Here is a 27,421-nt window from a genome sequence, read left to right as displayed (position 1 = left end):
TTCGAACGTGAATCAATTCAGCAAAAACAAAATCCAAGAATAAATTCTTCAGTTGTTGTTATGAAAAAAAAACCAAAAAAAAAAAATTGTTCGCGAAAAATATTCCGAGAAAAACCGAGACAAAAAAAACAAATTACAAAAGAAACCGAATAGCTTTTATAAAATGTCAACAATGTTTTTTTTTTTTTTTTTTGGATAAATAAACTTGACTGAAACAACAACAGCAGGCAAAAACAAAAACAAAAAAAAAAGAAAATTTTCTTTTCTTTCCATTGTTTTCGTTCGTTTTGACAATCTACCAACCAAACAAACCAAACGACCGACCATTGAACACGAATGACGAATATTTATCCGATGAAATAAAAGACATGGATTCTGGATCATCATAAAACTCTCTCGTTCCATTATTCTATCGCTCTGGGCTGGATACAAAAGATTTTTGTATTCTTTTGGTATTGTATGCGCATGTTTATGCATAAAAAAAATATCAAAAAAAAAAAAAAAAAAAAACAGCAGCAATAAAAGACGCATGTCACGATTACGATGATCAAAAGCTATTTATATATATATCTGTGTGCTAACTGTGAATCTTATTCATTCATCCATTCATTCTCAATTAATGAAAAACAGAACAGACGTCTCTTTGTGCAATTGCCAATCGTATCGAATAGTTCAATTTTCAAAATAAAAAAAAAATTTCTGGATCATTATCATCATTTTTATGTATGTGTGTGTGTGTGTGTGCGCGCGTTATGAACTTGTGATTAAATGTCAAAAATTCAAAAAAAAAAAAAATTTCTCCCCTAGAATAACCGACAAAAAAATATTAATCGTCTGCGAAAACACACACACACACACAAATGAGAAACAATTTTCATCATCATCTCGGGTAAAAGAAAATTGAAAATTTTTTCTTTACCGGGAAAAAAAAATTCCAATAACAAACATAAAGGTATGGTGTTTTTTTTTGTTTTGTTTTGTTTATTTTTCTTCTCTTTTTCATTCTCAATTTCAACCAATTCATTTAGCATGTATGTACATACATTTGAAATTTGAATTTTCAATTTTCTTCTACCAAAAAAAAAAAAAAAAAAAAAATTCATTCAAATTTTCACATTTATTTCATGGTTTCTTTTACTTCTTTTACTTCTATCGCTTATGAACATCAAATTCAAGTGTCTGCAAATTGAGATGATGAGAAAACAAAAATTTCATTTCAATGCATTGCATACTTAGAGCATTGTTGTACAAATTCTGTGTGATTCTGTGTTTTTTAAGTTTTTTTTTTGTTTATTCACATTGCACAAACACACATAAACAAACATGAACAAACGATTTATATGCTGCGTTGAAATCAGATGAAATGTAAAAATTTAAATTTAAATTTTTACATTTCATCATTTCATTCAATTGTAAACGAAAATATTTTTTTTTTGCCTAGAATTTGAATACATGTATGAATGAATTATTACTATTTGCATGATGAATTTGTTTTCACTTTTCTTTGAAATTCACACAGAATCCAAACACAACAATCATTGATGCAATGCAGAATAAAAGCTGACTTTTTGTTTCTATTACCTATCAATCGACAATTTTGCAAATTTACTTTGATAAATGACTGAATGACTTACTGCTAAATATGAAAAATGTAATAAATATCAAAAAAAAACAAATAATAATAATTCTAGAGAATATTCATGTTGTTGTTTCGTTCTGAAATAAGGAAGAAAAAAACCTACATTTTTTTCTCTCTATTCGTTTTGTATTTGTATTCATTTTTTCGCTATGTATGTGTGTATGTTTGTCATTCTTTTTTCAATCATAGCAATAACATACAGAAATTCTTGTCATGTAATTTCTCTCTCATTATCGTCTTCGATCACCATCATCGAATGTTTTTTCACACACTTTGTCATGTTCTTTTCATTTATTATAGCCTTATTGGATCCTTAATAATTATCTTTCAAGAAGAAGAAATTCGGTAATTTCATCATCATCTGATCAGATATCATCGATGATGACGTTGTATGGAAAAATATTCCATTTCACTTTTTTTTTATTGTTGTTATAAATTTTTCTCCTTGTGATTATTCATCGATGATCAACCATCGATGATTGTTTGATTGAATTTTTCATCTTTCTTTTTCAATTTATTTGGTTGTGCAATAATGAAAAAATTGTCAAATGGTCGATGATAACCAAGTGATTTCAATTATATATTGATTTTGGAATAAAAATTCTGATTTTGTTTGGGATTTTTTTTTGAAAAAACTCTGCATGTATTAGTCATGCACACAAATACCTTGGGGCTTTATTTTATTTTATTTTTTTTTTTTTTGGTCTTGTGGTTTTGTTCTTTCTCTCTTCTTTGCATTCAATTTTGATTCATTGACAAAATTGAATATTTGGAAATTTTTTCGGAAAAAAATCCCACTATTAATTAATAAAATAGTTGCCCATCACCACTTCACTCTTTTGTCTGAATATTTCATCACCAGTACCGAATGCCAAAATCACACTAATCAGTTGAATTGAAAAAAGCATCAATTTCATTTTTTATTCCAACAACAGACAAACAAAACGAATCAAAAACAAAAACAAATTCATCATATGAATGATGAATTTTATATTGAATTATTATTTCCATTATTCCTATGCCAACGATAATAATATGGAAAAGAATCAAATGAAAAAAAAACAAAAAATTACACATCATCATCATTTTCATCTGGATTCTGGAATATAAAATTTTTTTTTTATTGATGAAAATGCAAGAATAAATATGAAAATTGTCCTTGAAAAACAAAAATAACGAAAACAAACAAACAAATTCATCCATTGGTTCCATTGTTGTTTGTTTTGTTTTTTTCATTGTCATCTTCATCATTATCATTTGTTTTTGTTTATTATCTTTTTTTTTTGTTATTAATAACTGAAACAAAAGCTCATTCTATCCATCTATCTACATGTATTGTTTCTTTTGTTCGAGTCTTATTCAACACACACACACGAGTGGTTTAGAGATTTAATTATCGACGAATATAGAAAATGTGAATATTGTCGTCATCCACGTTGCCCATTGACATCGTCATCATCATCATCATCATATGTTGTATTAATTGATCTTAATTTAATTTTGTTTTCTTCTTCTTTTCTTGCGTTTTGTACTATAATATTTATATATCTTTAGTTTTTCAAGCAGAAATAATTTCATTTTTTTTTCAATTTGAAACCATATATTATCAACATGATGATTCAATGATGTGTGTATGGGACAACATTGAAAATTTAGTGTTTTTTTTTAGCATAAAAAAAATAAAGAGAATTTCTCTCACTCGCTATCGAAATTCTATACCCGATATTAATCACCATTATCCCACTATATCATTTACATTTAGCCGATAATTTTTTTTTTCGTTTGTTGATGTGGTAATTACCGGATTTTATTTTATTTTCCATTGGCTGCAGAATAATCATTTTCATTGTCGTGTGTGTGTGTGTGTGTGTGTGCCCAGGTGTGGTTTTTTTTTTTTTGATTTTTTCTCTCAGTTTATATCCACTCAATTAATTTTTCGCATTATTCGCCGCATACATTTTTGATGTTTTCATTAAATTATTAATTATAATTCTCTGTTGCACACAAATTTATTTGACATACGAGTAGAGAAGAAAAAAATGCACACCCACCACCACCACAATTCATGATATATACAATTGCAACTTTACAAATGAACAAAAAAAACAAAACCCGATGATTATTATGGATATACCAATTTAGTAAATTGTTGCCACAGAATCTATAAGTTTTCTATATCATCCACCATTTTCATTTTCATTTCTGATCTATATCCATATTATATGGACATATTTGACCTGTGATATAATACTAGTATAGCTGCTGCTGGTATTTTTTTTTTCATATTCATCAGCATTCTAATGACAAATTTGTCGTACTTCTAGTAGTAGTAGCCCAAATCATCATCATTATTTGTGTTTTTCTTTTCGCGATTATCATTATTATATGCTGATGATGATACTTGAAATGTTTTTTTTTGTGGCTGAATCGGTTTTTTTTCCATCTATGATTTAAAATGTCAAGTATTTTTTTTCTTCTTCTTCACTTTCACTGTTTATATTTATGAAACATAAATCGATGAATTATTGTTATTATTTCAACGGATTTTGCTGGCGTTTTCATCTTTCACTGGAAAATAATTCTTGTAAATCTGATAGGTTTTTTTTCTATGTTCTACGTTCTACGTTCTACTTGTGATAAAATTTTTTATTTTTTTTTCCTTTTTTTCATATATGAAAAATGACAAATGTGACAAAAAAGAAAAGAAAAATGATATTAAAAAGCTAGATTTTGAAATGATTTATACATTTTTTTTCCCACTAACTCAAAGTTTGGATATTATCATATGTTTGTGTGTTCCAGTCTTTTAATATGAAATGAACCGCGAACCATAAAAAAAAGTGTATCGAAAGATAAATGGCAAAAGACCAAAGAATTGGAGCCAAAAAATATATATATATTGCCAACTCGATCACGATGATGATGATGATGATGATGGGTGGCGCGGTTGTTTTTTTCTGTTTGGATCGGTTCAAAAATTTTTTTTTTTTTTGGTCGGTGAAATCGATTTGTGTTAAAGATGAAAATAAAGAAAAAAAAATATAACGATGATGATGATGATGATGATGACAATGGAAAATTGATGATGTTTTGTGAACCGACAACCATTTCTATACTTTTCTTGTTCCTCTATTTTGTTTTTTGATAACAGATTTTTTTCACCATTTTGAAAACAAAAAAAAAAAATAAAAATGTTTCGATATTTTGTTGTTGGTCCAAATGATATTTTTTTTTTTCTTTCATTGTTCGTGTGTCTACGTTTTTCTGTTTTTAACATGTTTTTTTTATTATTATTTTGTTGGTTGAAAATGTCTTTATTTATGCATCATATATGAAGACAAGAAAAAGAAAATTCTGTTTTCATCCAAATTTCAGAAGAAAATTCTCTTCCCACACAACAACAGCATCAAGAATAATAATAAAACGCAGCAGATAGAATTGAATTCTCAGTGTGTGTGTGTGTGTGTGTGTGTGTGTGTGTGTGTGAAACCAGAAATTTTCAATTATAAATATATGAATGACATGAAAAAAAAACAAATGAATGATATGGCCATTATTTTATTTTATTTTTTTTTTCATTCATAAAGAGAAAAAATTCCTTATCGTCATCATTTTTTTTTTTTTTTTTGGTTCACTGAAAAAAAATTCCAATATCTGATGTCTGACTATACACACACACACACACACATCTTGTGAGAAAGAGAAAATGAGAACAGAATTTTGATGATGATGATGATGATGGAGAGGAAAAAATTGGTCAACAAACACTCGCTCACACACCGACAAACACGCATCAATTATGAGAAAATGATGAAAAAAAAATCTTGACCACCGCGAGAGACATTCAACATCATTATGATGATGTTGATGATGATATAATCTCATTATTTTAATTGTGAAAATAAAGATTCTGTTAAATCGATTGATTATCAATGTTTAAAATCAGACATTTTGATTTGTACATTGGAAATAAATGAAATGAAAAGAATTTTTTTTTCTCATTCCCTAAATAACCATCAAACATTTTTTTTTATCGTCGTCAATGTTGTTGTTGTTGCTGCTGTTGTTGTTGTTGTTGTTATTGTTACCCGATTTAGTTTGATTTTCTTTCACTCTCATGAGGATTCACTATTTCTTTCTTTCTCTTTTATTATCGTACTGACACACAAACAAAAAAAAACAAGCAAATTGAAAACAACACTTTCATTCATTCATTCATTCTTCCATTCGTTCCAAATGGATCTCTAAAATAGGTGTGTCCGTGTGTGTGTGTGTGTTTCTGTGTTTTTTTTTTTTTTTTTTTTTTGCTAGAAATTTCCATCAAATTCTTTATTCTTCATTATTATTATATTGTTATTACAATGAGAAGCCAAATAATCATAAAAATTGATGATGAAATGAACATTTTTTTTCTTTCTCTCTCTACTTTTAATTGCTTCAAATGAATGATTACGAGTGTTGCTATTTTTACCAAAAAAAAAAGACAAAATTGAAAAATTTTACTTGGTTTCGTAATTTTATCCAAAATTTAATCACAGATTTTTTTTCTAATCGATTAATTTGTGATGAACAAAGAAAAAAAAATTTTTTTTTCTCATTAAAATCCCATATAATCAAAATAAATGAATGATGATGAATAAAAACCAACGATAATGTTGGATTTCAATCTCTCTCTCTCTCTCTCTCTCTCTCTCTCTCTCTCTCTCTCTCTCTCTCTCTCTCTGTGTGTGTGTGTGTTGCGTAAAAAGAAAAAAAATTTTCGTTTATAATCCGATTTACAATTTTTATTATTATTATTATTATCATTCGTGTTTCGATAAAATATTGAAAATTTTTTTCCCCTTGCATTTTTTTTTTTTTTTTTTGGCCACCAATCACACACACCATTAGCTTCTCTGTTGATCCGATCCATTTTGATGGTTATGGCCACGGTTAAAATACACATGCACACAGAATGCACACACACACACACACACAAGCACGACATTGATAATAATCCTGGGATTTATTTTTTGTTTGGTTTTGGTTTTGGTTTTTTTTTGTTTCATTTTGATTTTTCCATTGTAAACCACCACAACCACAATCACCACCACCACATCCGATACATTCCCAAAAATAACAATGTTGATGATGATTTCTGTTTTTTATTTTCTCATTTACGATCGAATCAGAGATAATAGAAAATAAAATACAAAAAAAAAAGAAGAACAACAACAATGGCAACAACAGCGACGACGACACCCACACAGAATAAAAAAGAGATGATTGTATTTATAAATGATGATAATGAAAGACAACAAGAACAATCTAGCCATAAACTACGACAGCAACAACAGCAAAAACAAATAAAAACTGAATCAATCGAACAACAACAACAACAACAACAACAACAAATGGAACAGAAGCCAAAGGCAATAATTGATCACCATCATCATTCTAATGATATGGATGAAAATGATGAATTAATATCACAAGATCAATCGTTGACTGTATCGAAACTATCGTCTACTTCAATGACAACCAAAACAACAATAACAACAACAACAGCCACAACTTTGAATTTTAATCATCAAATGAATTGTTGTCATTATAATTTATGTACGGATGATGAATCAGCCACCACGAACAATACCACCACCATCACAACAATGGCAAATATTGGCATTAATAATAGTGGTGCTGATGAACCATTAACGCCATCTGATTATTATGAATTTTATCCATTTTCCACTAATAGTAATGGTGATGATGAAAATAAAAAACAAAAATCAAAAAAAATGATTGATCCATCATCATCAATTATCAATACAATACGTCGTACAAGTGCAGAATCGTATATTGGTTCATATCAAAAACGTTCATTATTATCGGAACATTTATTTGTTGAACCATTGATTATTGTCAATGATGCTAGCGATAATGGTGTTAATAATAATGATAATGATGATGAACAAATGAATAACCCTTTGAATGCTGCTACTACTACTACAACAACAACAACAACAAAAAATGAACAACAACAACAAAAATCTACAACAACAACAACAAAAAAACGACATTCAATATCAGTTTCGAATTTGCAAATATTTGCAAATAGTCTATTGACAGTGGCATCATTTGCTGATGCTAAAAGTAGTCAATTTATTTCATATTTAAAAAATGGTTGTCAAACATCGAATATGACGAATGGCGCCAAAACAAACGATAATCATGATAATGATAGCGGCCAAACAATATCTGAACACAGTGGACGATCATCTATAAAGATGTATATAAATCGAAAAAAACGTGATAATAATAATCAACAGAAAAAACCAACAACAAAAAATGATTCAGGTAAAACTTTGCCGCAACCATCGATGACGTTACAAATGACAGATGATAAATGTAATACAAATGACAACAAAAACAATGGTCAACGAAAATCAAGTAAAAATAGAAATTATTTCAGTAAATTTCATTCAAAATCTAAAACGACCAAAATGACCACAACAACAACTAGTCCATGCAGTAGCAATGGTCAAAATGATGAAGAAAATTTCAACGAATCGATACAGAATAACAATGATGATGAAAATTATAATTCATCAAATTCAAATTCAAATTCTAGTTTAGATCATCATCATAATCATCCCAATAATAATAATAATAATAACGAAGAACGTAAAGATTCAATTGTTAGTTCATCATCATCATCGATAATTATGGATTATGGATTTCAAGGTAAAATAATACGTGCCCATTTACCAGATGATCAACGAACAATTGTATCGATTACACCGGGACAAACTATACGTGATGTATTGGAAAAATCAATGTATCGTCGTAAATTAACATCCGATATTTGTACGGTATATCTTTGTGATTCAAAGTAAGTGGTAGTTTTTCATAATTATCGATAATTATTGAATCAATCGACACATCAATTTTTTTTTCTGTAGTGAACCAATCGATTGGAATACGGATGTATCATTATTGTATCCTGGTGCTGAAATACGTGTTAAAACCAATGAACCATTTCAAACAATCCAAACACGTATATCACATAATTATATAAGAAAAACATTTTTTACATTGGAATTTTGTGAATGCTGTAATCGTATTCTATTTCATGGTTTTCGTTGTCAAACTTGCGGTATTCGTTTTCATACACGTTGTGCATTACAAGTACCAAGTTTATGTCAACCATTACGCATTGATAATTATTATCGTCATTTATTGGCAATGAATGCTAATCATCAATATCCAACTGGTGGTAATATGGTAACACGTGATGGTAGTTTTTATCATTCATCATCGGTTAATAATCATCATCATCTTCATCAACAAAAATGTAAAAATACGTTTCATCCAAATCAAACTTCTTCAATTAAACAACAACAACGACAACTGAATAAAATTGAAATAATAAAAACTGTTAACGATGATGATGATGACAATGATCAATTAATCAATCAATCAGAGGCTGTTAATCAATTATCGCCAAATTTTTTACGACCAGATTTACAAACGCAACAACAACAACAACAGCAGCAATCGCAACAACAACATTCACGTGAACGTTCAACATCAGCACCAAATGTTTGTTTTAATTCTACGGCCATTATAATCGCTGATAATGATGGTTCAAAACATCCACCACCGCAACAAACAGCCAAAATACATTCAGCAACAACATCGCCAACAAATCCTATTCAAACGAATGATTCAACAAAGATAATTACCACCACCACCACCGCCACCACCACCACTACTACCGGTTCTACAATTAATAATAATGGTAGACCACGTGCAAGATCAGCTGATGAATCGGTGAAAAAGATTAAAATTAATCAACATAATAATCATGGTTTATATCGTGAATCGATTGAAGATTGGGAAATACCACAGGATGAAATTCTGGTTGGACCACGTATTGGTTCCGGTTCATATGGTACAGTGTATCGTGGACATTGGCATGGACCAGTTGCATTGAAAAAATTGAAAGTTGCCGAACCTACGCAGACACAATTGCAGGTAAAATTATTCCGATTTTGTTTTCTTCTTTTGTTGATTTACCAAAAAAATTTTTCCTTTGTTTCAGGAATTTAAAAATGAATTAACCGTATTGCGTAAAACACGTCATGTGAATATCATTCTGTTTATGGGTTGTGTATCAAAACCACATCTGACTATAGTTACACAGTGGTGTGAAGGTTCTTCGTTGTATAAACATTTGCATGTGATTGAAACAAATTTTGACATTATTCAATTGATTGAAATTGCCAGGCAAACAGCACAAGGAATGGATTATTTACACGCCAAACATATTATTCATCGTGATCTTAAATCGAATAGTTGAGTATATAAAATGATCTATTCTGATTGATTGATTGATTATTTTATTCTTTTGCAGACATTTTTCTACATAATGATTTTACCGTAAAAATTGGTGATTTTGGCCTGGCTACTGTGAAATCACAATGGAAAGGTTCGCAAAAATTTCAACAACCAACCGGTTCAGTATTATGGATGGCACCGGAAATCATTCGAATGATCGAACCGAATCCATATTCATTTCAAAGTGATGTTTATTCTTATGGTATTGTTCTGTATGAATTAACATCGGGTACATTACCATATCGACATATAAACAATAAGGATCAAATATTATTTATGGTTGGACGTGGTTATTTGAGACCAGATCTATCATTAATACGTGATAACATTCCAAAACGTTTCTCACGATTATTGAATGATTGTATACAATTTGATCATTGTAAACGGCCATTATTTCGACAGATATTATCACGTATTGAAAATATAATGCAATTATTGCCAAAATTTGATCGTTCCCGTTCGGAACCATCAATACATCATCATGATAATAATTATTCATCATTATCATCATCGATTGATGATCCAGATTTAATTATTTTCAATGATTTTATTGTGGCAACAACAACCACTACAACTTTGACGACTACAACGACAACTAAAACACGCACAAAACCAACAACAACAACAACAACAACTTGTTGTTCATCCACAACAACGAATAATGAATTACCATTTTCATTTTTTGTAACCGAAAACATTTGACGAGAAAGAAATTTATTTTATTAATTTTTTTTTTTAAAAAGAAAAATATTTCAGTTACAGTTAAAATAGATTTTTATCATTTCATTCGATGTAACAAGTAGCTGCCATCATTTAGTATATAGTAGTTTTGTTTGTTTATTCATGTTGATGATGATTTGTTTTGTGTTTTGTATTTTGTATTTTTGTTTATAATTTTTTCCCATTAAATTTGGTTGTACTTTTCTTTTTTTTCATCAATTGTTCTTTTGTATTTTCTTTGATATGATCCGGTGCATCAGGTGTTGGTATTATTGTTGTCGTTTCAGCCATATCTACTGGTGGATTAATACGTAATTCGATACGTTGTTTTTCGGCACATGCATATTCTGATTCATCAACATCATTATAACAATCGGAACGGGCATTTTTCGGTATATTCATTTGTCCTTCATATTCACAAAGACGTTCCAATGGTATTGCTTTCACAATCATTTTCGTCATATCAACAGGTTTTTCTTGTGGACAATAAAATACTTTTGGTGTTTTTGGATCGAAAACTATTGATTTACGCATTAAATCCGATTCACATACTGTAATCAGTGCCATGGTGATGAATACCATTATGGCTATTTTAAATTGAAGTAGAAAAAAAACAAATCAAAATGAAACCAGAAAAAAATACAAATACAAACCATGATTAATTGGTGTCGCCATCATTGAATGATGAGTAATTGGATCAAAATTAAATCGGAAATAAGAATGATATATATAAATCAATGAAAAACACAACAAAATTGATTTGATGCAAAAACGAGTCACACACACAAGCCAAAAGCAGATGTTTACTCAATCACACAACAACAACAACATTAATGGACAAAAATGGTCATCTAATAATCATCGTCATCATCATAGAAACGCAAAGCTGCGTCATCTTTTTCTTTGCTTACATTCTCATTCATCTTCATCATCAAGTGTAAGGTGAAGACATTGTTTTTTTTTCTTATGGAAATTTTCAGTTTGTGTGTGTGTGTATGTGAATATTTTGTGGGAAAGTCAATGGAAATCAACAAAAAAACAAGTTTTTTCGTTGAACACAAACACACACACACCAGATGGTGATTTAGAGAAACTTGTTTTCTCTTCGTTTTCATATGTCTTGTTTTGCCTTTTACCATGGCCGTAGTTTTCTGATTGAGAACAAAAAAAAATTTGCGCGAATTTTGAAAAACGGTTTATTCAAATTTTAAACTTTGACGAAAAAAAATTCGGTGTTATCAGCCATGATTAATTGATTGATTGATTGATTGGTTGATGAGTCAACCGAAAAAAAAAAAAATTTTCCATCATGACAGAGTATTTAATGTGTGAGAAATTAAATTTTGAAAATTCTTCAGTTTTTTGTTTTGTAGTCCATGTTTGCAGAAAATGAATATTATTACGATAATGATGGGCGATAATTCTGAAAAGAATTTATCGAATCATCATCATCATCATCATCATCATCATCACGAAGGCGGCAGCAGCAGAAGAACAAGGATCATCAACATCCATATATAATAGCATCATTGCCTAACCTAACCTTGTCCATATTCATCAACTAATAATCTACCGCATTTTATGAATGATATGGAAAAAAAATTGGTAATAAAACCACCGAAATCGCGTCCATCGAAATTGTCAACAATTGATCCAATTGATAAATTAGTATGAAGAAATTTTCAAAATTCAGAATTGTTGTTGTTGTGAATTTTGACAAAATTTTTGATGATTTAAATTTTAAACTTTGATAAAATCATTGATTTTTTTTGCTCTAATAACAGCTTTGATTTATTGATCGATTGATGACGTTGCAATTGATGAGTCAGTGAGTTTATCTGCATGCTTGTTTTTTTTGCCATTGACTGAGCATTGTATTTGTAAGTAGAAATTGAATTTTGTTTTTTTTTCAAAAATCAGTTTTTGTTTATTTATCAGAATTTGCCAATAAAAACAATCACTGATGATGATGGATAATAATTCTGAACAAAATTCATCTAAATCATCAACACCACAACAACAACAGCAGCAACAGCAGCAGCAGCTACCAATAGTATCACCGATTTTGGTTCAATTAACAACGGCATCAACTTCGAATAATAATAATAGTCATGGTGATAATCGTCATCAATATCATCCATATTCATTATCAATAAATAATAATTCAAATCATAAATCATCGAAATTGAAGCAATCACAATCGAAATCGGCATCATCAACATTGAAAGATTGTCTTTGTAATAATAAACCAAATATAATTCTTCCACCATTTCCTGAGTGGACAAAACGTTTTCTTGTTGATCAACAATATTCGAAATTAGGTCACGCTCGTAAAGCATTGAAATTTTCAAACGAAAAATTTTACCCATTAAGCAAGATGATGATGTTTTTGTTACGTCGAAATCGGCGTGAAGAACAAGAACAAGAACCAACACCAGCACCAGCACTAGCGCCACCGCAGCAACTACAATCAGTATTGGTATGTTTATGTGAATTGAAAATTTTAAAAATTTATTCCATTTGATTTACTTTCAATTCTACCATCAGGAAACATCGAAACAAACATCAGAATCCGTAGATTTACCCATTCGAAAAGATTTGCCATTCGGTCATGGAACAATTACATTTGTTGATGATGGACGTTTTCATGCTACACATACCACAGTGATTGAAACACCATTCCCATTACCTCGCAATGATGACGTGAAAAATAAATGTTCCGATAATAATATTCCGGTTATACATATCGATTCTGATGAAAATATTAATGACGAACAACAATCCGGATGTAATGATCTTGCTGAATCGGAAACCACTACCAGCACCACCACCACCACCACCACTACCGATCAGACAATCCACATTACAAACAACAGTGAGGAAAAATTGACCACTACAATCGCCAGAGTTGATAAAGACAATAATAATGATGATGATGATGATAATGGTATAATTGGCAATGTAATTAATAATGTTGAAACGGAACCTAATGAAATAATACAAACAATCAAAGCTAGTGAAGAAGAAATATCTTTCACCATGGATTACAACGATACATTTTCAAAGCCTGAATCACAACAGCCATCACAAACCATATCGGAACAGTTGTCTGAAATATTTCAAATTAATAATTCATTATCAACGGAAACTTCTGATTCATCATCATCATTGTTTGAATCAAACAATGTCATCAATAATGACTATAATATGGCAACAGAACAGTCTGGACAACAACACTATTATCAATTTGATGAAAATTTTATTGATTCTCATCAATCGACAGCTTGGCCAATAAATTTTGATGAAAATTATCAACAACAACAACAAGATTATTATTATCATAATCATCAACAATATGGCATGAATACAGCCGATTTTACAGCTGCTAATACCGATTTTTATTATCAGAATCAACAAAATTATTATTCCTACAACGACAACATCAACAGCAGCAATAATTATAATTTGGAACATTCCAATGGCAATTACAGCTATAAATATCAAGAATATAGTCATCTATTTGAAGATTGAATTTAATTTTTGGTTTCTTTCTTTCTTCTTTTTTTTGTGATCTCAACAAAGGAAAAAATATTTTCAAATTTTCCACTCTTTTTTCCATTTCTCGTTTGTTCATTTTCATTTTCGTTTTCTGTATTTCTATTTTTCTAAATCCTGATATAAATAAATAGAAAATTGAAAAAAAGGAACATTCATCGGCCACTATTTTAACCGATTGAGATTGTTGAAGTTGAATTTGTTTTTTTGTTTTTTGTTTTTATTTTTATTTTCAGAGCTCAATTTTTTTTTGTTTTTACTCTTGAATGGACGATGATGATTTGATTTTATTCAAGTTTTTAAACCTTTTTTTTATGTTATTTTGATATTTTGTTTTGTTTGTTCTTTTCTTGTTTATCAATTAAATAAAAAATAATGGCATTATCGGCTGTACGTCGTTTGATGACCGAATATAAACAGCTTACATTGAATCCACCTGAAGGAATATTAGCCGGTCCCGTGAATGAAGATAATTTTTTCGAATGGGAAGCCTATGTTACTGGTAATAATTGTCTCGATTTTTTTTTATTGGAATTGAACAATTAATAAAAACGGTTTTTTTATTATTAAAAAAAAATTTAGGACCCGATTCAACATGTTATGAAGATGGTGTTTTCTCGGCACGTATAACATTTCCAACAGATTATCCATTATCACCGCCTAAAATGCAATTTACATGTGAAATGTTTCATCCAAATGTTTATCCAGATGGCCGTGTTTGTATATCAATATTGCATGCTCCAGGTGAAGATCCTCTTGGTTATGAATCAATTTCGGAACGTTGGTCACCAGTACAATCGGTGGAAAAAGTTTTACTTTCCGTTGTATCAATGTTAGCCGAACCGAATGATGAATCCGGTGCCAATGTTGATGCGGCAAAAATGTGGCGACAAGATCGTCAAACATTTTTGGATAAAGCCGAAGAAATTGTACGAAAATCATTGGGTTTTTGAAAAAAAATCAATTTTTTAGCAAATGAATTATTCCAATCATGTTTCTCATCCACCTCCCCAAAAAAATAGCAAAATTTGTGATCCAAACAAAAATTATTTACATTCTTTTTTCGTTAATTTTCATTAGTTCAGGGATTTTATTCATGTGAATTCGTATATTATTCTGCATTCGTGTATGTGTATTTTCTATGGAAAATAATAAAGTTTGCATAATGGAATATATGTTGTTGGGCTTGTTTTTGTGTTTTTTTTTCTTGGAAAAATAAATAAATTAATCAATTTTGAAACCAACCAATCAATCAATCAACCACCGACCCACCAAATCATTCATTCAATTGTTTTTTTCTGCTGATTTAATGATTGAATATAATCAATAGTTTTTGCTGGATATCTTGTATTCAAACCATCACTTCCACTAACACCAACAATTGGTATACTATTCAATGATGATGATTTTAATTGTTCTGTTTGTTGTTGTTGTTGTGAATGTTCCATTTGTTGCTGTTGAAGTGCACCACCTGTGATATTACTACCAGATTGAATCATCATGTTATCGATAATTGAAAATTCTTGTTTATCAATAAAATCTAATGATTCACATTTACGTTGTTTCATTAATATTGTTGTTTGTTGATTTGTTGTTGCTGTTGTTGATGATATTCCAGCTGATGATTGTTGTTGTTGTTGTTGAAATGCTGTTGTAGTAGTAAATGTTGATCTATTAGATGTAGATAATGTTTCAATTTTATTTAAAAATTTAAAACGATCCACAAATAAACGATTATTTTCATTATCAAGCCAATATGTTTGTACGATTCCTTTGCCTTTCAAATAGATATCACCACGTAATGTTAGATTGAATGAACCAAAACGATCCAATATCTGTTTACTAGATCCACTTGTATGTATTTTGTTTGCTGAAATAAAGAGAGAGAAAAAAAATTCGAAAAAAAATCAACAATAAAACACACAGACAGACTCACGTTCACCGTGTGATTCCATACGCGATGCAGTGTTGACCGTATCACCAAACAAGCAATATCTTGGCATTTTCAGACCGATAACACCTGCTGCACATGGTCCAGAATGTATACCAATACGTAATCGTACATCTTGATTCGGTAAATGTTTAATACGAAATTTCTTGATCTGATCCAACAGTTCCAAAGACATACGTGCAATTTGCCGAGCATGTTCATTACCATTACGAATCGGTAGGCCACTAACAACCATATAAGCATCACCAACGGTTTCCACTTTATAAACGTCATAACTTGCAATGATTGAATCAAATAATGTATATAAATCATTCAAAAAATCAACAATTTCTATCGGTGTACTAGCCGCAGCAATCTGTGTGAATTGGACGATATCCGAAAAGAATATGGTTACACATTGAAATGATTCTGGTTTCACTTGATTCTCTCGTTTCAATTGATCGGCAACAGTTTTTGGCAATAATTCATACAATAATTCTTCACATTTACGTTTCTCTTCGAAAAATGCTGATGTTTTCTGTTCAACTAATATTTCCAAATCATTTGCATATTGTTCCAAACGTAATAGCAAATTTTCAAGAAAACTATTTCCACTTCCACCAATGTAATCTCTGAAATCAAAAGAAAAAGAAAGTGAAAAAAAATTGTCAAATTAATTGGACTTACTTGGACAATTTCCTAATCTGTGTACGTATTGTCGAAATTGTTGGCCTATTCTGTGGATTTTCATCCCAACATTGTTGCAGCAATTCAATCAATTCTGGTGCACATTCACGTTGATCAACATTTGGCCGATATGGTGTGGCACCACCCAATTTCAATTGTTGTATGATGAATTGTGGATCCAACGACACAACGGAATATTTTCCATCACCACCGATTACTTTAACCGTTTCAAATGGACCACTACGTGTAATAATTTCTTGTAATACAATGCTAAAACTATAAATATCACCTTTTGGTGAACCATGTAGATCTGGACGTCGTTGACGTAAATGTTCAGGGGCTGTCCATAATAACGATTCTATCGATCGATCGATCGAATAAATAAACGAATGTTAATAAATCATCAATAATTGTGGAATATTTTCATTTTTCTTTTCTTTCGGAAATAATAAATAAATGGATTACTCACTATAATTTGGTAGACCAGAATTTTGTTTGGATAGATCACGTAATGTACGCAAACCAATATCGGTCAGTTTAACAGCCAAACGTGAATCGATAACACAATTCGGTGATTTCAACGTTCCATGATAACCCAATGATGATTCGTGTATGAATAATAAACCTTCAATAATATCATTGATCAATGAATAACGAAATGGCCAATCAATACGTATGGCTTCATTATCCAATAGATCCTGGTAAGTAGTTGAAGAAAGAATGGAAAAAAAGAGTTGAAAATTAAAATTTCCACAAAAAACAACTTGCCCGAAGATTTCCTTTTTCACAATACTCGGTCAATATTGAAATATGTTGATCTTCAGCACAGATACCAACAAAACGTATGAGATTTTCATGTGCTAAATCTTTCAATTGTTTCAATTCAATCAATATATCACGATTAATCGATACGTGTTTGATATTCATATGTTTAATAAATACTTTCGATCCTTTATAGATTCCTTTATTTGGTAATGGTGCCGTTTTGGTGAATGAATCATTGTATCCAATTGCTGTTGCTGTATGTTTATTCAATTGTGCTTGCCTGTTATTATTATTATTAGTAGTAGTAGTTCTGTTGCTGTTGCCGCTGTTGTTTTTGATATTTACCGATAATGTTACCGGTGTTTTTGTTGATGAACGATTCACATCAAGATTATTGTTATTATTATTTGTCGAATTTGAAACTGTTCGTTGACGACCAGATGATGATGATGAACATGAACTTAGCTGTTGAAAATAATTTGGTATAGTAAAATAATCATTAGTGCGGATATGTGGCTTCGAAGTTGTCGTCGTTGTCGTAGTCGTTGTTGTTGTTGTTGTGGCCGTTGTTGTTGTTGTTGGATTTTTTGTCATTTCCGTTTGTTGTTGTTCAGATGATGATGATGAAGGTGATGAAACAAATGTCGAAAACAATGGTTTCGATGTATCTAATGATCGATCACTTTGATTATGTATGAAAATGATTTCATTCCAACGTATTTTCCAACATAAACTTGTCAATTCAGATTCTAGGCGCATTTTTCTTCACGTTAAAAATAAACAGAAAAATTAATTTTTAAAAAAAACTTTTCAAGATTTAGATCTTTACCTGTAAATGAAAAATATGGCCATCAAAATGAATATGACAACGATACCGATAACGGCTAATATATCCAATATTGGCCATGCATTGCCTAGAAATTGTGAATCTTTTTTTTGCAAAGAAAAAAAGTAAATCAACAACATTCAAAAAATGATGATTTCACACTCACTAGATTGATTACAATGTAAATCGGGTAGATGATCATCGCAAATATTTGGATCCGACAATTGTATCTGATTATTTGGCCAATGAATTGCCGTCGAATTGGACCAGATAATTTTATCATCTCTACCAGAATAAATAAATACCGGTTTCATACGTAATGAACGTGGATCAAAATCCTCTAATGTATAATCAGTCTCTTTATCGCCATTAGCATTGATATAGATATCACCACTTAAATAATTTGAAAATGTACGATTCCATAAACGTTTTGTAACTTCCATACCATCATGTGGATCAAAACCATCCTGTATAGTTTCCGTAACCGCTTCACCATACATAACAACTGAATCATGAAATCCAGCCAATATAACATTAACATCTTTCATTGTGAATGATGTATTGAATTCATTACGTGATTTCTTTATCACATCATTGGCAAATTTTTGATATATCTCAGTCATCGGTACATGTACGGTCAATATGAATAATGATTCATACATATGTTTTACATCCTTTGTTTGAAAATAAAATTCATAAAAAATAAGGGAAACAAACACACACACACACACAATCATCATACATACCTCATTACGTGAATCACCATTGATGAACCAATCAAAATTGCCAAATGAATTTGCATGTTTAAACAGTTCTACGGTCAAGAAAACATAGCCACCATTGCCCATATTTAGATCATGTGCAGCTAATAAAATTTGCCGCAATGTTTCACCGGTTGTCAATATTAATATTACTGTAGCCAAAAAAAAAAAAAAATGATGGAAAAATCGTTAAAAAGTGGTGTATAAAAATATCATTGTTGTTTACCTCGTGATTCTTTTGCACAATCAATGAGTAGATTTTTAAGATTTGTTTTCGCTAACGAACGACTAATTTCATGTGATTCAACTTCAATATCGGTTTTCGTATCAAACATGTCGATTATTGCCTCTTTAATCAATGGTATTAATGATGATGATGTTTTATCCTGCAAAATGATTGCCATATGTTTCCAATGAAATTGTTGAAATATCTGAATGACGAATGAACCAAGATTTGTCAATGAAAATGACAATCGTGTTAAAGTGCTAAATATTTCTTTATTTGAAAATTGAGATTGTGGACCACCAGAACTAATGACAGGTATACGCCAATGTGATGCCATTCTTGCCACTGGATCTAATGCTAATCCACTGATGAATTTGAACAAAAAATTCATTGATTGATTGATTTTCACTTTAAGGGAAAAAAACATACCATGATGGTCCAATAAAAACCGTAACACGTCGTAGATAGAATTCTTCAGCAGCAAAAACACCGGCAAAATTCGAAGTACAACGATTGGAACCATTACGAAATACGGCATTTTCCCATCGTATTGATGGATATAAACGTTTTGCTTTTTCAATCGCTATATTAATCGATGGTTTAGCCAATTCCAGTGTATACGGCAATTCAGAATCAGTAACAAATATGCCGACAATTCTAACGGGAAATGGATTCGTCTGATTATAATAATAAGGACGATTATTATTCAACACGAAATCAGTGGATGATTGATCAATATGATTTTGATTACGAATTCTAATCCATTCACGTGAAAATTGTGATGATTGATTTGGACAATTATTGAATTCTTGATGTTTTTTATGAAGATGAAATGCATCTCTAAATTGATCAATTCCATGGCCATCGTCATCATCGCCATTGCCATCGCTATTGTTAGTGGTGGAAATAATAGCATTATTATTAATCGATAGGATTTGTAAAATTTTCAATAAAATTATCAGAATTATCAATAAATTTTTCATTTTATACTGAATCATCATCAATTTTTATTCCTGTATCGAATCGGATAAACAACTGAATTCAAAATGATCTCGATCTCGAAATGATCATGAATTCAAACTCGAATCGAAACAAGAGATGGATGGATGGATCATTTTTTTGTTGTTTTTGTTTCTCGGATAAATAGAATAAAATAAACGTTCTGCCCAATTTATCGTTGCAAAATAAGAAGGTTAAAGTTTTCAAAAAAACGAAAAACAACAACAACAACAACAACAACATTTTGAAAAAATTAATTATTGTCGATTGAACGAGTAAAAAGAAAACAAATAGACAAATAAAAAAATGGACAATCAATTAATGTTTCTCTCTCTCTTTTTACCATTGTCCAGAATGAACGAAAATTGTTTGATCCACCCAAAAGAATTGTGTGTGTGTGTGTGTGGTATGTCATCATCATCATCATCATTAACATCGTTGATGATGACTTAATCCCACACTTTGAAAAACATTTTCGGTTTTTATCCACTACGAACAGCAAGAAAATTACTATTGTTTAGGCATTTAAAATTAAAAATTTCTTACTGATAGTTAGATAGGTTTCTATCAACTTTTTGTTTCAATTTAAATTTTCTTTAAAAATTTTGTTTTAAACTGAATTTGTCCAGATATATGAAAATGTAATTTTTTCCACGATTATCATTTTTATTTTTCCATTTTTCGGTTTTATTTTTTTTTTTGCTCTGTTTACATTTCGGGTGTGTGTGTGTATGCGAGTGAATTTCATAATTTAATCATTCAAAATCGAATCAATTGATTGATCGATTATTGGCCAAGACTAGAAACGAAAATTCGCAGAACCAAACGAAAAAAAAATGAGAGAAAAATTTCTTTCATTTCGCAGTCTAAATACAAAAACTAAAAAAAAATGATTCTTGTCAAACAGTAACACAAAAAAAAACATGAATTATCGTTCAATATTCTTTCTGGTTAATGATGGTTAACTTTTTTCTCATTTTCTTTTCTTCATTTTTCATTCAAATTTTGTAATTTGTTTTTGTTTTTGTTTTTTTTTTGGTATTTTGTAAATGTGTACAATAAACTAAATCATCATGATGAAAAATCTATCTAAATCAACAAATAATAAATAAATCTACCTGTGTGTGTGTGCTGTGGTCGTTCGTTTATTTGGTTAGTTTTTGTATCTCGAAATTCAAGAAAAAAAAACCTTAGTTCCTTTTTTTTGATACTGGAACGTTTGTCATTGACAAAGCGCGTGTATGCCATGTACAAAAAAAAAAGAAACAGAATAGAAAAGAAAACAACAACAACAACAAGGTAACCTAGAAACCACAAAGAGAAAATAAATTCATATAAAAATGATTGGAATCAAAATGAAAACAAATAAGAAGAAGAATCAATGTTGTTAATGTTTCTCTCTCTCTCTCTCTCTCTATTTCATTTTGGGCAAAGAATAAAAAAAAACCACCACCACCACCACGACGACGACTACATTTATTATTCTATATAAATGTAATATATGTAAATAGATAAATGGATTTATTTTGAATGCTATGCATTTATAAAACACCAGGAATAAAAAAAAATGATAATTTATTTCTCATTCAGGGATAAAGGATCTGTTATTGTTATTGTTATTGTTGTTGTTGTTGTTGTTCCAAAAAGGAAATATACTCCTATTTTTGATCAATCCCCAGGTCGTTTTCTGTCTTTTTTTGTCCACAATGTTCTATTGACCACCAACACCAACGCCATTTGTATTGTGAATGATTGATTTTAATTTGTTAATGATGATGATGATGATGATGATCAATTATGAATATAAATATTTTTTATTGTTCTGTATTAGCAAATGAATAGCAAAATGGAAAAAACAGCAACAAATTCATCATCATCATCATCGTCATCATCTTTGGATGACATAAGCAGCAGCAGCAATAGTAGTAATCAAACAATATTTTCAAATCATAATAATGATCAACAACAACAGCAGCAAAAACAATGTTCAAACAATTGTATTAATAATGATAATCAGCCGATTGATATAAGTGGTCGATTGATTAATGGTCATAATAATGATGATGATGATGATCAACTTTTACAACCAGAGTCATTGGCAAATATAACAACAACAACAACAAAAACGAAATGTTTATCGCCAAAAACAGCAAAAAAATCTTCAACATCATCATCATCATCATCATCACCATCTTCATCATCAGATTCATCTTCATTGTCAATAACATCGTCGATATTATCAATGAATAAACAACAACAAAAAGTATTGCCACCGGTTACATATGACCAGATACAAAGGAATCGTTTCATTTATCATGATTCCAATATATTTTGTGTATGTTTTTTTTTCATTGTAGTTTCACTATAGTTCAAATTTCAGACATTGTTTTCTCTTCCTTGAATAGGAATCATTTTTCAGCCAAAATGAATTGGAACGTTTTTTTCCTGATCATAAAATACGTTTATCGATCATTACATGGAATATGGGCTCCAAACCACCGAATGATTATAATCAATCATTGCAGGAATTATTACATCTGAAACCATTTCAACCACTACAATATGGACAATTAAATTTACCGGAAATGTTTGTGATCGGTTTACAAGAAACACCAAATTCTGAGATGATTGTCAACAGTTTAAAAGTCGGTATACAATCATCGTTGGGACCAAATTATTGTCTATTGCGTTGGTCTTCAGTGGGTGTATTACATTGTTCAATATGGATTCGTCGTGAATTATTATGGTCATGTACCACAGTGGATATGGTACCAGTACATATGCGTCCAATGGCCGCAAATCGTATCCGTACAAAAGGTGCAATCACATTATCATTCACGTTGTTCGGAACATCATTTCTATTTATTAATACACATCTTACGGCACATGAAATTAATCTTCGATCACGTATGAATCAATTGGATAAAGTGCAACAAATTTTAAATCTAAAATATCCATCAAAATCAAATTCAGAAATGAATTTAACAACAACGAACAACAACAGCGCCAATAATAATATTCGTGATCATAATTCAGAATTTATATTCTGGTTTGGTGATCTGAATTTTCGTCTAGAATTACCGGTAGATATTGTTCTGGATGCTATACGTCGCATTACGAATACAAACAATCCAGAAACCAAAGATACCTATCTACGTAAAATGATGCGATCAGATCAGCTTAGTAATCTAATGAATAGAGGTATTATATTCAATGGTTTCGAAGAAGCACGATGGCCACCACCATTTTTACCCACGTATAAATGTAAAATTAATCATCCAATCACCGGTGGTTTAGCTACCAATGATCCAATTGATCATCATATAGATACAACCATAATACAATCATCATCATTAAATCCATCAACCAAAACCACAACATCAATAACGTCAACATCAACATCAACGTCATCATCGTCGTCGTCGTCATCATCAATTTCAATGAAATTATCATATAAATTGAATAACGGTGATGTTGATGACAATTCAACAAAAAAATCAGCAAATTCTTCTTCATCATCAACCAAAACAAATGATAATATTAATGGTGATAAAATTGTAAATAATTATAATTATGAATCTGGACGTGTACCATCATATACGGATCGTATTTTATATCAAACAAAATCAACAAATCATCAACAAATAGAATCGAATGATAACAATTTAATTAAATGTATCTATTATAATTCAATATCAAATATAATCAGTTCTGATCATAAACCAGTTTATGGTCTGTTTGAAGTACGATTAGATTCTGGTTGTGGCCAACGAAAACGTTTGAGTCAATTAGTGGATGAAATGTATTTGAAACGATTGGCTGAAAAACACAATAATAATAATAATGCAAAAACAACCGATCAGCAACAGCAATCGGAACAATCATCATCTGATTTGCTATCGGATCAACAACAACAGTCAATAACAAAAACAAATCATTTTCGCCGTCTAGTTGATCGTCACGTGTTTAAAAAATCTAAATCTAAATTGACTAATAATCATCATATGGATAATCTAGATATAATGGATAGCGGCATAGGTGGCGGCATAAATGAATCATCAGCAAATTCATCGTCATCATCATCATCATCAATAATAATGGCTAATAATCAACGACAATGGTCAGATCGTGTCGGTCAATTAAATGCCGGTGCTTATGAACGTAAAATCTACATGGAAGGTATGCGCTTACGTAATAACCTGATGCAAAGTACAAGTATGCAAGAAATACGCAATAATGGCACAATGATGACATTAATAGTGAATCCAAATAATCAAAATGAAAATACGAACCGAATACGAGTGATGAAAAATGTTAAAAAATCTGAAAATGGCAATGGTGATCATGGTGGTGATGGTAGTGGACATCATCTTTATAAATCACATTCATTAGAATCAAATCTAATCATTATGAATGGTGGCGATGTCGATGATAACAATGGTGAAAATGATTCAAAACAGCAGCGACAAATATCACCATTAGTCAGACATGAATCATCAGAAATGAATCAAACGATCGATTTGGTGACCAATTCAAGAGAATCAATTTCACATCAGCAAAATGATCGAAATAGCAAAATATGTCAAATCATGTGATTGAAAAAACATGCAGACAGAGATTAAAAAAGCAAAAACGAACAAACGAACGGGTGAAAAAAAAATTTTTAATTTCAAATATGTATACTTTGTTTTTCTGTTTTATTTGTTAAATGTAAATTTTTCTATATCTTCCTCTTCACACACACTGTGTGATTTGTTTTTTTGTTACAAAAAAAGAGATTTTTTGAATAAAATTTTTTTCATGCTGAAAAATTTTGTTTTGTTTTACACAAAAAAAAGCCCTAAACAAAAATGAATTTTTGGTCTTATCATCATTTAGTCTGTTGCTGTTGAGATTTTTTTGCACGAACTTGCGATTGTTTTTGTGCCGAGGTTAATCGCTGTTGTCCAGATGTCGGTAATAATGATGTAGCAGCAGCTGCAGCAGTAGAAGAATTATTTGTTGCTTTACCAGATTGTTTTTGTTTTATCATTCGTTCCATTTCACGTTTTTGATTTGCTTCTTCACGTTGTTTACGTATCAATTCTAAACGTGCCAGATCTGCTTTTGCTTGATCAGTTTTACCTTCAGCATGTAATTTTTGATATTTTTCTTTTGCTTGCTGTTTTTCAATCTCTTCACGTTCACGACGTGTTAATTGTACTTGATCTATTTTCGCAATAAAAAAAATTGATTAGATTTAAAAGAAACAAAAAAATACCACGCACATACCTGTCGTAGGAGCACGACTTGGATTACGATTTGGATTTTCAATTTCAATCAGACCAGAAACGCCTTTTGGTTTGCTAATTTTTTGTTCATCAGAAGAATCATCATCACTGGAATGTGATGATCCATCAGTGTCTTCATCTTCTTCTTTAATATCATCATCATCATCATCATTATCTTTCATATTTAATCGGCTCATTTGTTGTTGTATTTCTTCAGGTGATGAAAAATGACGTCGTTTACCTTTATGGCTAGCTGTAGAAAAAAAAAATGGAATTGATAAGTTTCTTGTAGAAAAAAAACCAACAGATTACATACTTTTACTTCTTGGTGGTGCCATGTTGATGATGAGTGATTTTTGTTTTCAGTTCCAAAAATTTGAAAGAAAATGTCTCACGAATTATTTCGCAATCTGATTGATCAGGATAATCAACGTGGATTTTTTTACAAATGAAAATTTTTTTCGATTAGATGTGAAAATAGAGTAAAAAATGAACATGCCACACACACAGACACACACAACACATGCGAAAAAAACGTTGTAGTTTTTCGTCGCTTGGTTGGCGTGTCATCATCATTGACTCATTTTTTCCAATTGTAACAAAAAGCAATCACGTTACGTCCTTTATGAACAAACACACACACAAAAATCGATTAATTTTTTTCAAATCACAGTAAAAATAACGATTCGTTTTTTTTAATTGCCAAAAAAAAAAGAAATTCTAAACAAAAAAAACGAGAAAAAAAACCTGAAAATCTCTCCGGTAATTAATTTACCTAAAAAATTAATGACACTCGGTTTTTGAAATTTATTTCCACCAAAAAAAATAACCGAAAAGAGAGAGAGCACTTTTCATACCACCAATAAATTATGTAGGAAGACAAACTATTTGATCATCAGCAAGAAGAAAAAAATGTCAAAACAATACATTCTACTGCCAAGTAGTTGAAAGAAAACAAAAAAAATGTACAGAGAAAAAGAAATTCATTTGAAAATTTAAAAAAAAGGAATCGATTTTTTTCCCTTTGCTAAGGTAAAAATGAAAATTTACTTGGCAACCACCACCACCACCACCAATCATCATTAGTCACTAGGAATGGTGCGACCAAAAAAAAAAAAAAAAAATGGAACCTTAAAGGAATGAAGAATTGTAATCATCATCGTTGATTGTGTCGTTGTGGTATGCGAAAACTTTTTATTTTTTCTGGTTTTCCAACAAAACAAAACAAAAAAAATTGTTGTTGCTGATGATAATAACGGCTATGGAAATGAAATGTTTGACCATATTATCAATATGGTGGTCATTACAAATGATCATAATCATCGAATCAATAAATTTTGGCCACAATAACCATAATAATCGTGAATTACAATCAAATATTGATCATATAACAAAAAAATTATGGGATTATCGTGGTCCAACCGGTGAACAATATTGGGATAAACAATATAAATATTGTAAAGGACATTATCAATCACCGATAAATATTGAAATGGATCGTATTGTTTATGTACCAAATTTACAATTATCATTCATCAATTATGATCATTATCTTTTTTCCATGCGTATGGCTAATAATGGCCATGGTGGTAAGTAGTAGGATTTTTTTTAAAAATTGATTTTAAAAATCTATTTAAACAAAAAAATAAATAAAGTAAAATTAC

The 27,421-nt window shown here is 30.3% G+C and overlaps 8 protein-coding genes across 13 annotated transcripts; 5 read left to right on the top strand and 3 right to left on the bottom strand.

The window, feature by feature from the left end:
- Positions 1–310: 310 nt before the first annotated feature.
- Positions 311–10,951, top strand: LOC124495554 (raf homolog serine/threonine-protein kinase). Of its 2 annotated transcripts, none has more exons than XM_075731404.1 (5): positions 311–457; positions 6,811–8,510; positions 8,581–9,655; positions 9,723–9,975; positions 10,035–10,951. In XM_075731404.1, exons 2-5 carry the CDS (start codon positions 6,856–6,858, stop codon positions 10,718–10,720), a joined length of 3,669 nt encoding a protein of 1,222 aa, XP_075587519.1. In that variant the 5' UTR covers positions 311–457; positions 6,811–6,855; the 3' UTR covers positions 10,721–10,951. The 2 variants fall into 2 exon arrangements, with proteins under 2 accessions (XP_075587519.1, XP_075587518.1); XM_075731403.1 differs by having other exon boundaries at positions 311–952.
- Positions 10,716–11,609, bottom strand: LOC124495581 (uncharacterized). The gene is made up of 2 exons (XM_047058994.2): positions 11,392–11,609; positions 10,716–11,325 (listed from the first exon to the last, which is right to left on the bottom strand). Exons 1-2 carry the CDS (start codon positions 11,414–11,416, stop codon positions 10,907–10,909), a joined length of 444 nt encoding a protein of 147 aa, XP_046914950.1. The 5' UTR covers positions 11,417–11,609; the 3' UTR covers positions 10,716–10,906.
- Positions 11,610–11,612: 3 nt separating this feature from the next.
- On the top strand, positions 11,613–14,337 carry LOC124499458 (uncharacterized). Of its 4 annotated transcripts, none has more exons than XM_075731410.1 (4): positions 11,613–12,343; positions 12,523–12,566; positions 12,659–13,217; positions 13,286–14,337. In XM_075731410.1, exons 3-4 carry the CDS (start codon positions 12,702–12,704, stop codon positions 14,267–14,269), a joined length of 1,500 nt encoding a protein of 499 aa, XP_075587525.1. In that variant the 5' UTR covers positions 11,613–12,343; positions 12,523–12,566; positions 12,659–12,701; the 3' UTR covers positions 14,270–14,337. The 4 variants fall into 4 exon arrangements, with proteins under 4 accessions (XP_075587525.1, XP_075587523.1, XP_075587522.1 ...); XM_075731408.1 differs by having other exon boundaries at positions 12,523–12,618; positions 12,677–13,217; XM_075731407.1 differs by having other exon boundaries at positions 11,613–12,406; positions 12,523–12,618; positions 12,677–13,217.
- A 190-nt stretch (positions 14,338–14,527) lies between these two features.
- Positions 14,528–15,464, top strand: Ubc7 (ubiquitin conjugating enzyme 7). Its single transcript, XM_047058983.2, has 2 exons — positions 14,528–14,795; positions 14,876–15,464. Exons 1-2 carry the CDS (start codon positions 14,669–14,671, stop codon positions 15,244–15,246), a joined length of 498 nt encoding a protein of 165 aa, XP_046914939.1. The 5' UTR covers positions 14,528–14,668; the 3' UTR covers positions 15,247–15,464.
- Positions 15,354–24,906, bottom strand: LOC124495543 (atrial natriuretic peptide receptor 1-like). The gene is made up of 11 exons (XM_075731402.1): positions 24,780–24,906; positions 19,918–20,376; positions 19,489–19,853; positions 19,248–19,414; positions 18,668–19,175; positions 18,505–18,604; positions 17,679–18,438; positions 17,380–17,608; positions 16,911–17,268; positions 16,230–16,855; positions 15,354–16,163 (listed from the first exon to the last, which is right to left on the bottom strand). Exons 3-11 carry the CDS (start codon positions 19,823–19,825, stop codon positions 15,574–15,576), a joined length of 3,675 nt encoding a protein of 1,224 aa, XP_075587517.1. The 5' UTR covers positions 19,826–19,853; positions 19,918–20,376; positions 24,780–24,906; the 3' UTR covers positions 15,354–15,573.
- Positions 22,654–25,298, top strand: INPP5E (Inositol-3-phosphate synthase). 2 transcript variants are annotated; one of them, XM_075731406.1, is made up of 2 exons: positions 22,654–22,822; positions 22,893–25,298. In XM_075731406.1, exons 1-2 carry the CDS (start codon positions 22,730–22,732, stop codon positions 25,080–25,082), a joined length of 2,283 nt encoding a protein of 760 aa, XP_075587521.1. In that variant the 5' UTR covers positions 22,654–22,729; the 3' UTR covers positions 25,083–25,298. The 2 variants fall into 2 exon arrangements, with proteins under 2 accessions (XP_075587521.1, XP_075587520.1); XM_075731405.1 differs by having other exon boundaries at positions 22,739–22,822; positions 22,868–25,298.
- Positions 25,133–26,327, bottom strand: LOC124495560 (28 kDa heat- and acid-stable phosphoprotein). Its single transcript, XM_047058971.2, has 3 exons — positions 26,074–26,327; positions 25,759–26,010; positions 25,133–25,695 (listed from the first exon to the last, which is right to left on the bottom strand). Exons 1-3 carry the CDS (start codon positions 26,093–26,095, stop codon positions 25,358–25,360), a joined length of 612 nt encoding a protein of 203 aa, XP_046914927.2. The 5' UTR covers positions 26,096–26,327; the 3' UTR covers positions 25,133–25,357.
- Positions 26,328–26,948: 621 nt separating this feature from the next.
- LOC142597549 (carbonic anhydrase 6-like) lies at positions 26,949–27,354 on the top strand. Its single transcript, XM_075731412.1, has one exon. The coding sequence runs from the start codon at positions 27,004–27,006 to the stop codon at positions 27,352–27,354; it is 351 nt and encodes a 116-aa protein (XP_075587527.1). The 5' UTR covers positions 26,949–27,003.
- The last annotated feature ends 67 nt before the right edge of the window (positions 27,355–27,421 follow it).

This window comes from Dermatophagoides farinae, chromosome 5 (genome assembly GCF_024713945.1).
Source record: "Dermatophagoides farinae isolate YC_2012a chromosome 5, ASM2471394v1, whole genome shotgun sequence".
Taxonomy (NCBI): domain Eukaryota; kingdom Metazoa; phylum Arthropoda; class Arachnida; order Sarcoptiformes; family Pyroglyphidae; genus Dermatophagoides; species Dermatophagoides farinae.
The sequence above is the reverse complement of the archived record's forward strand: the minus strand, read 5'-3'. Positions and strand labels throughout refer to the sequence as shown.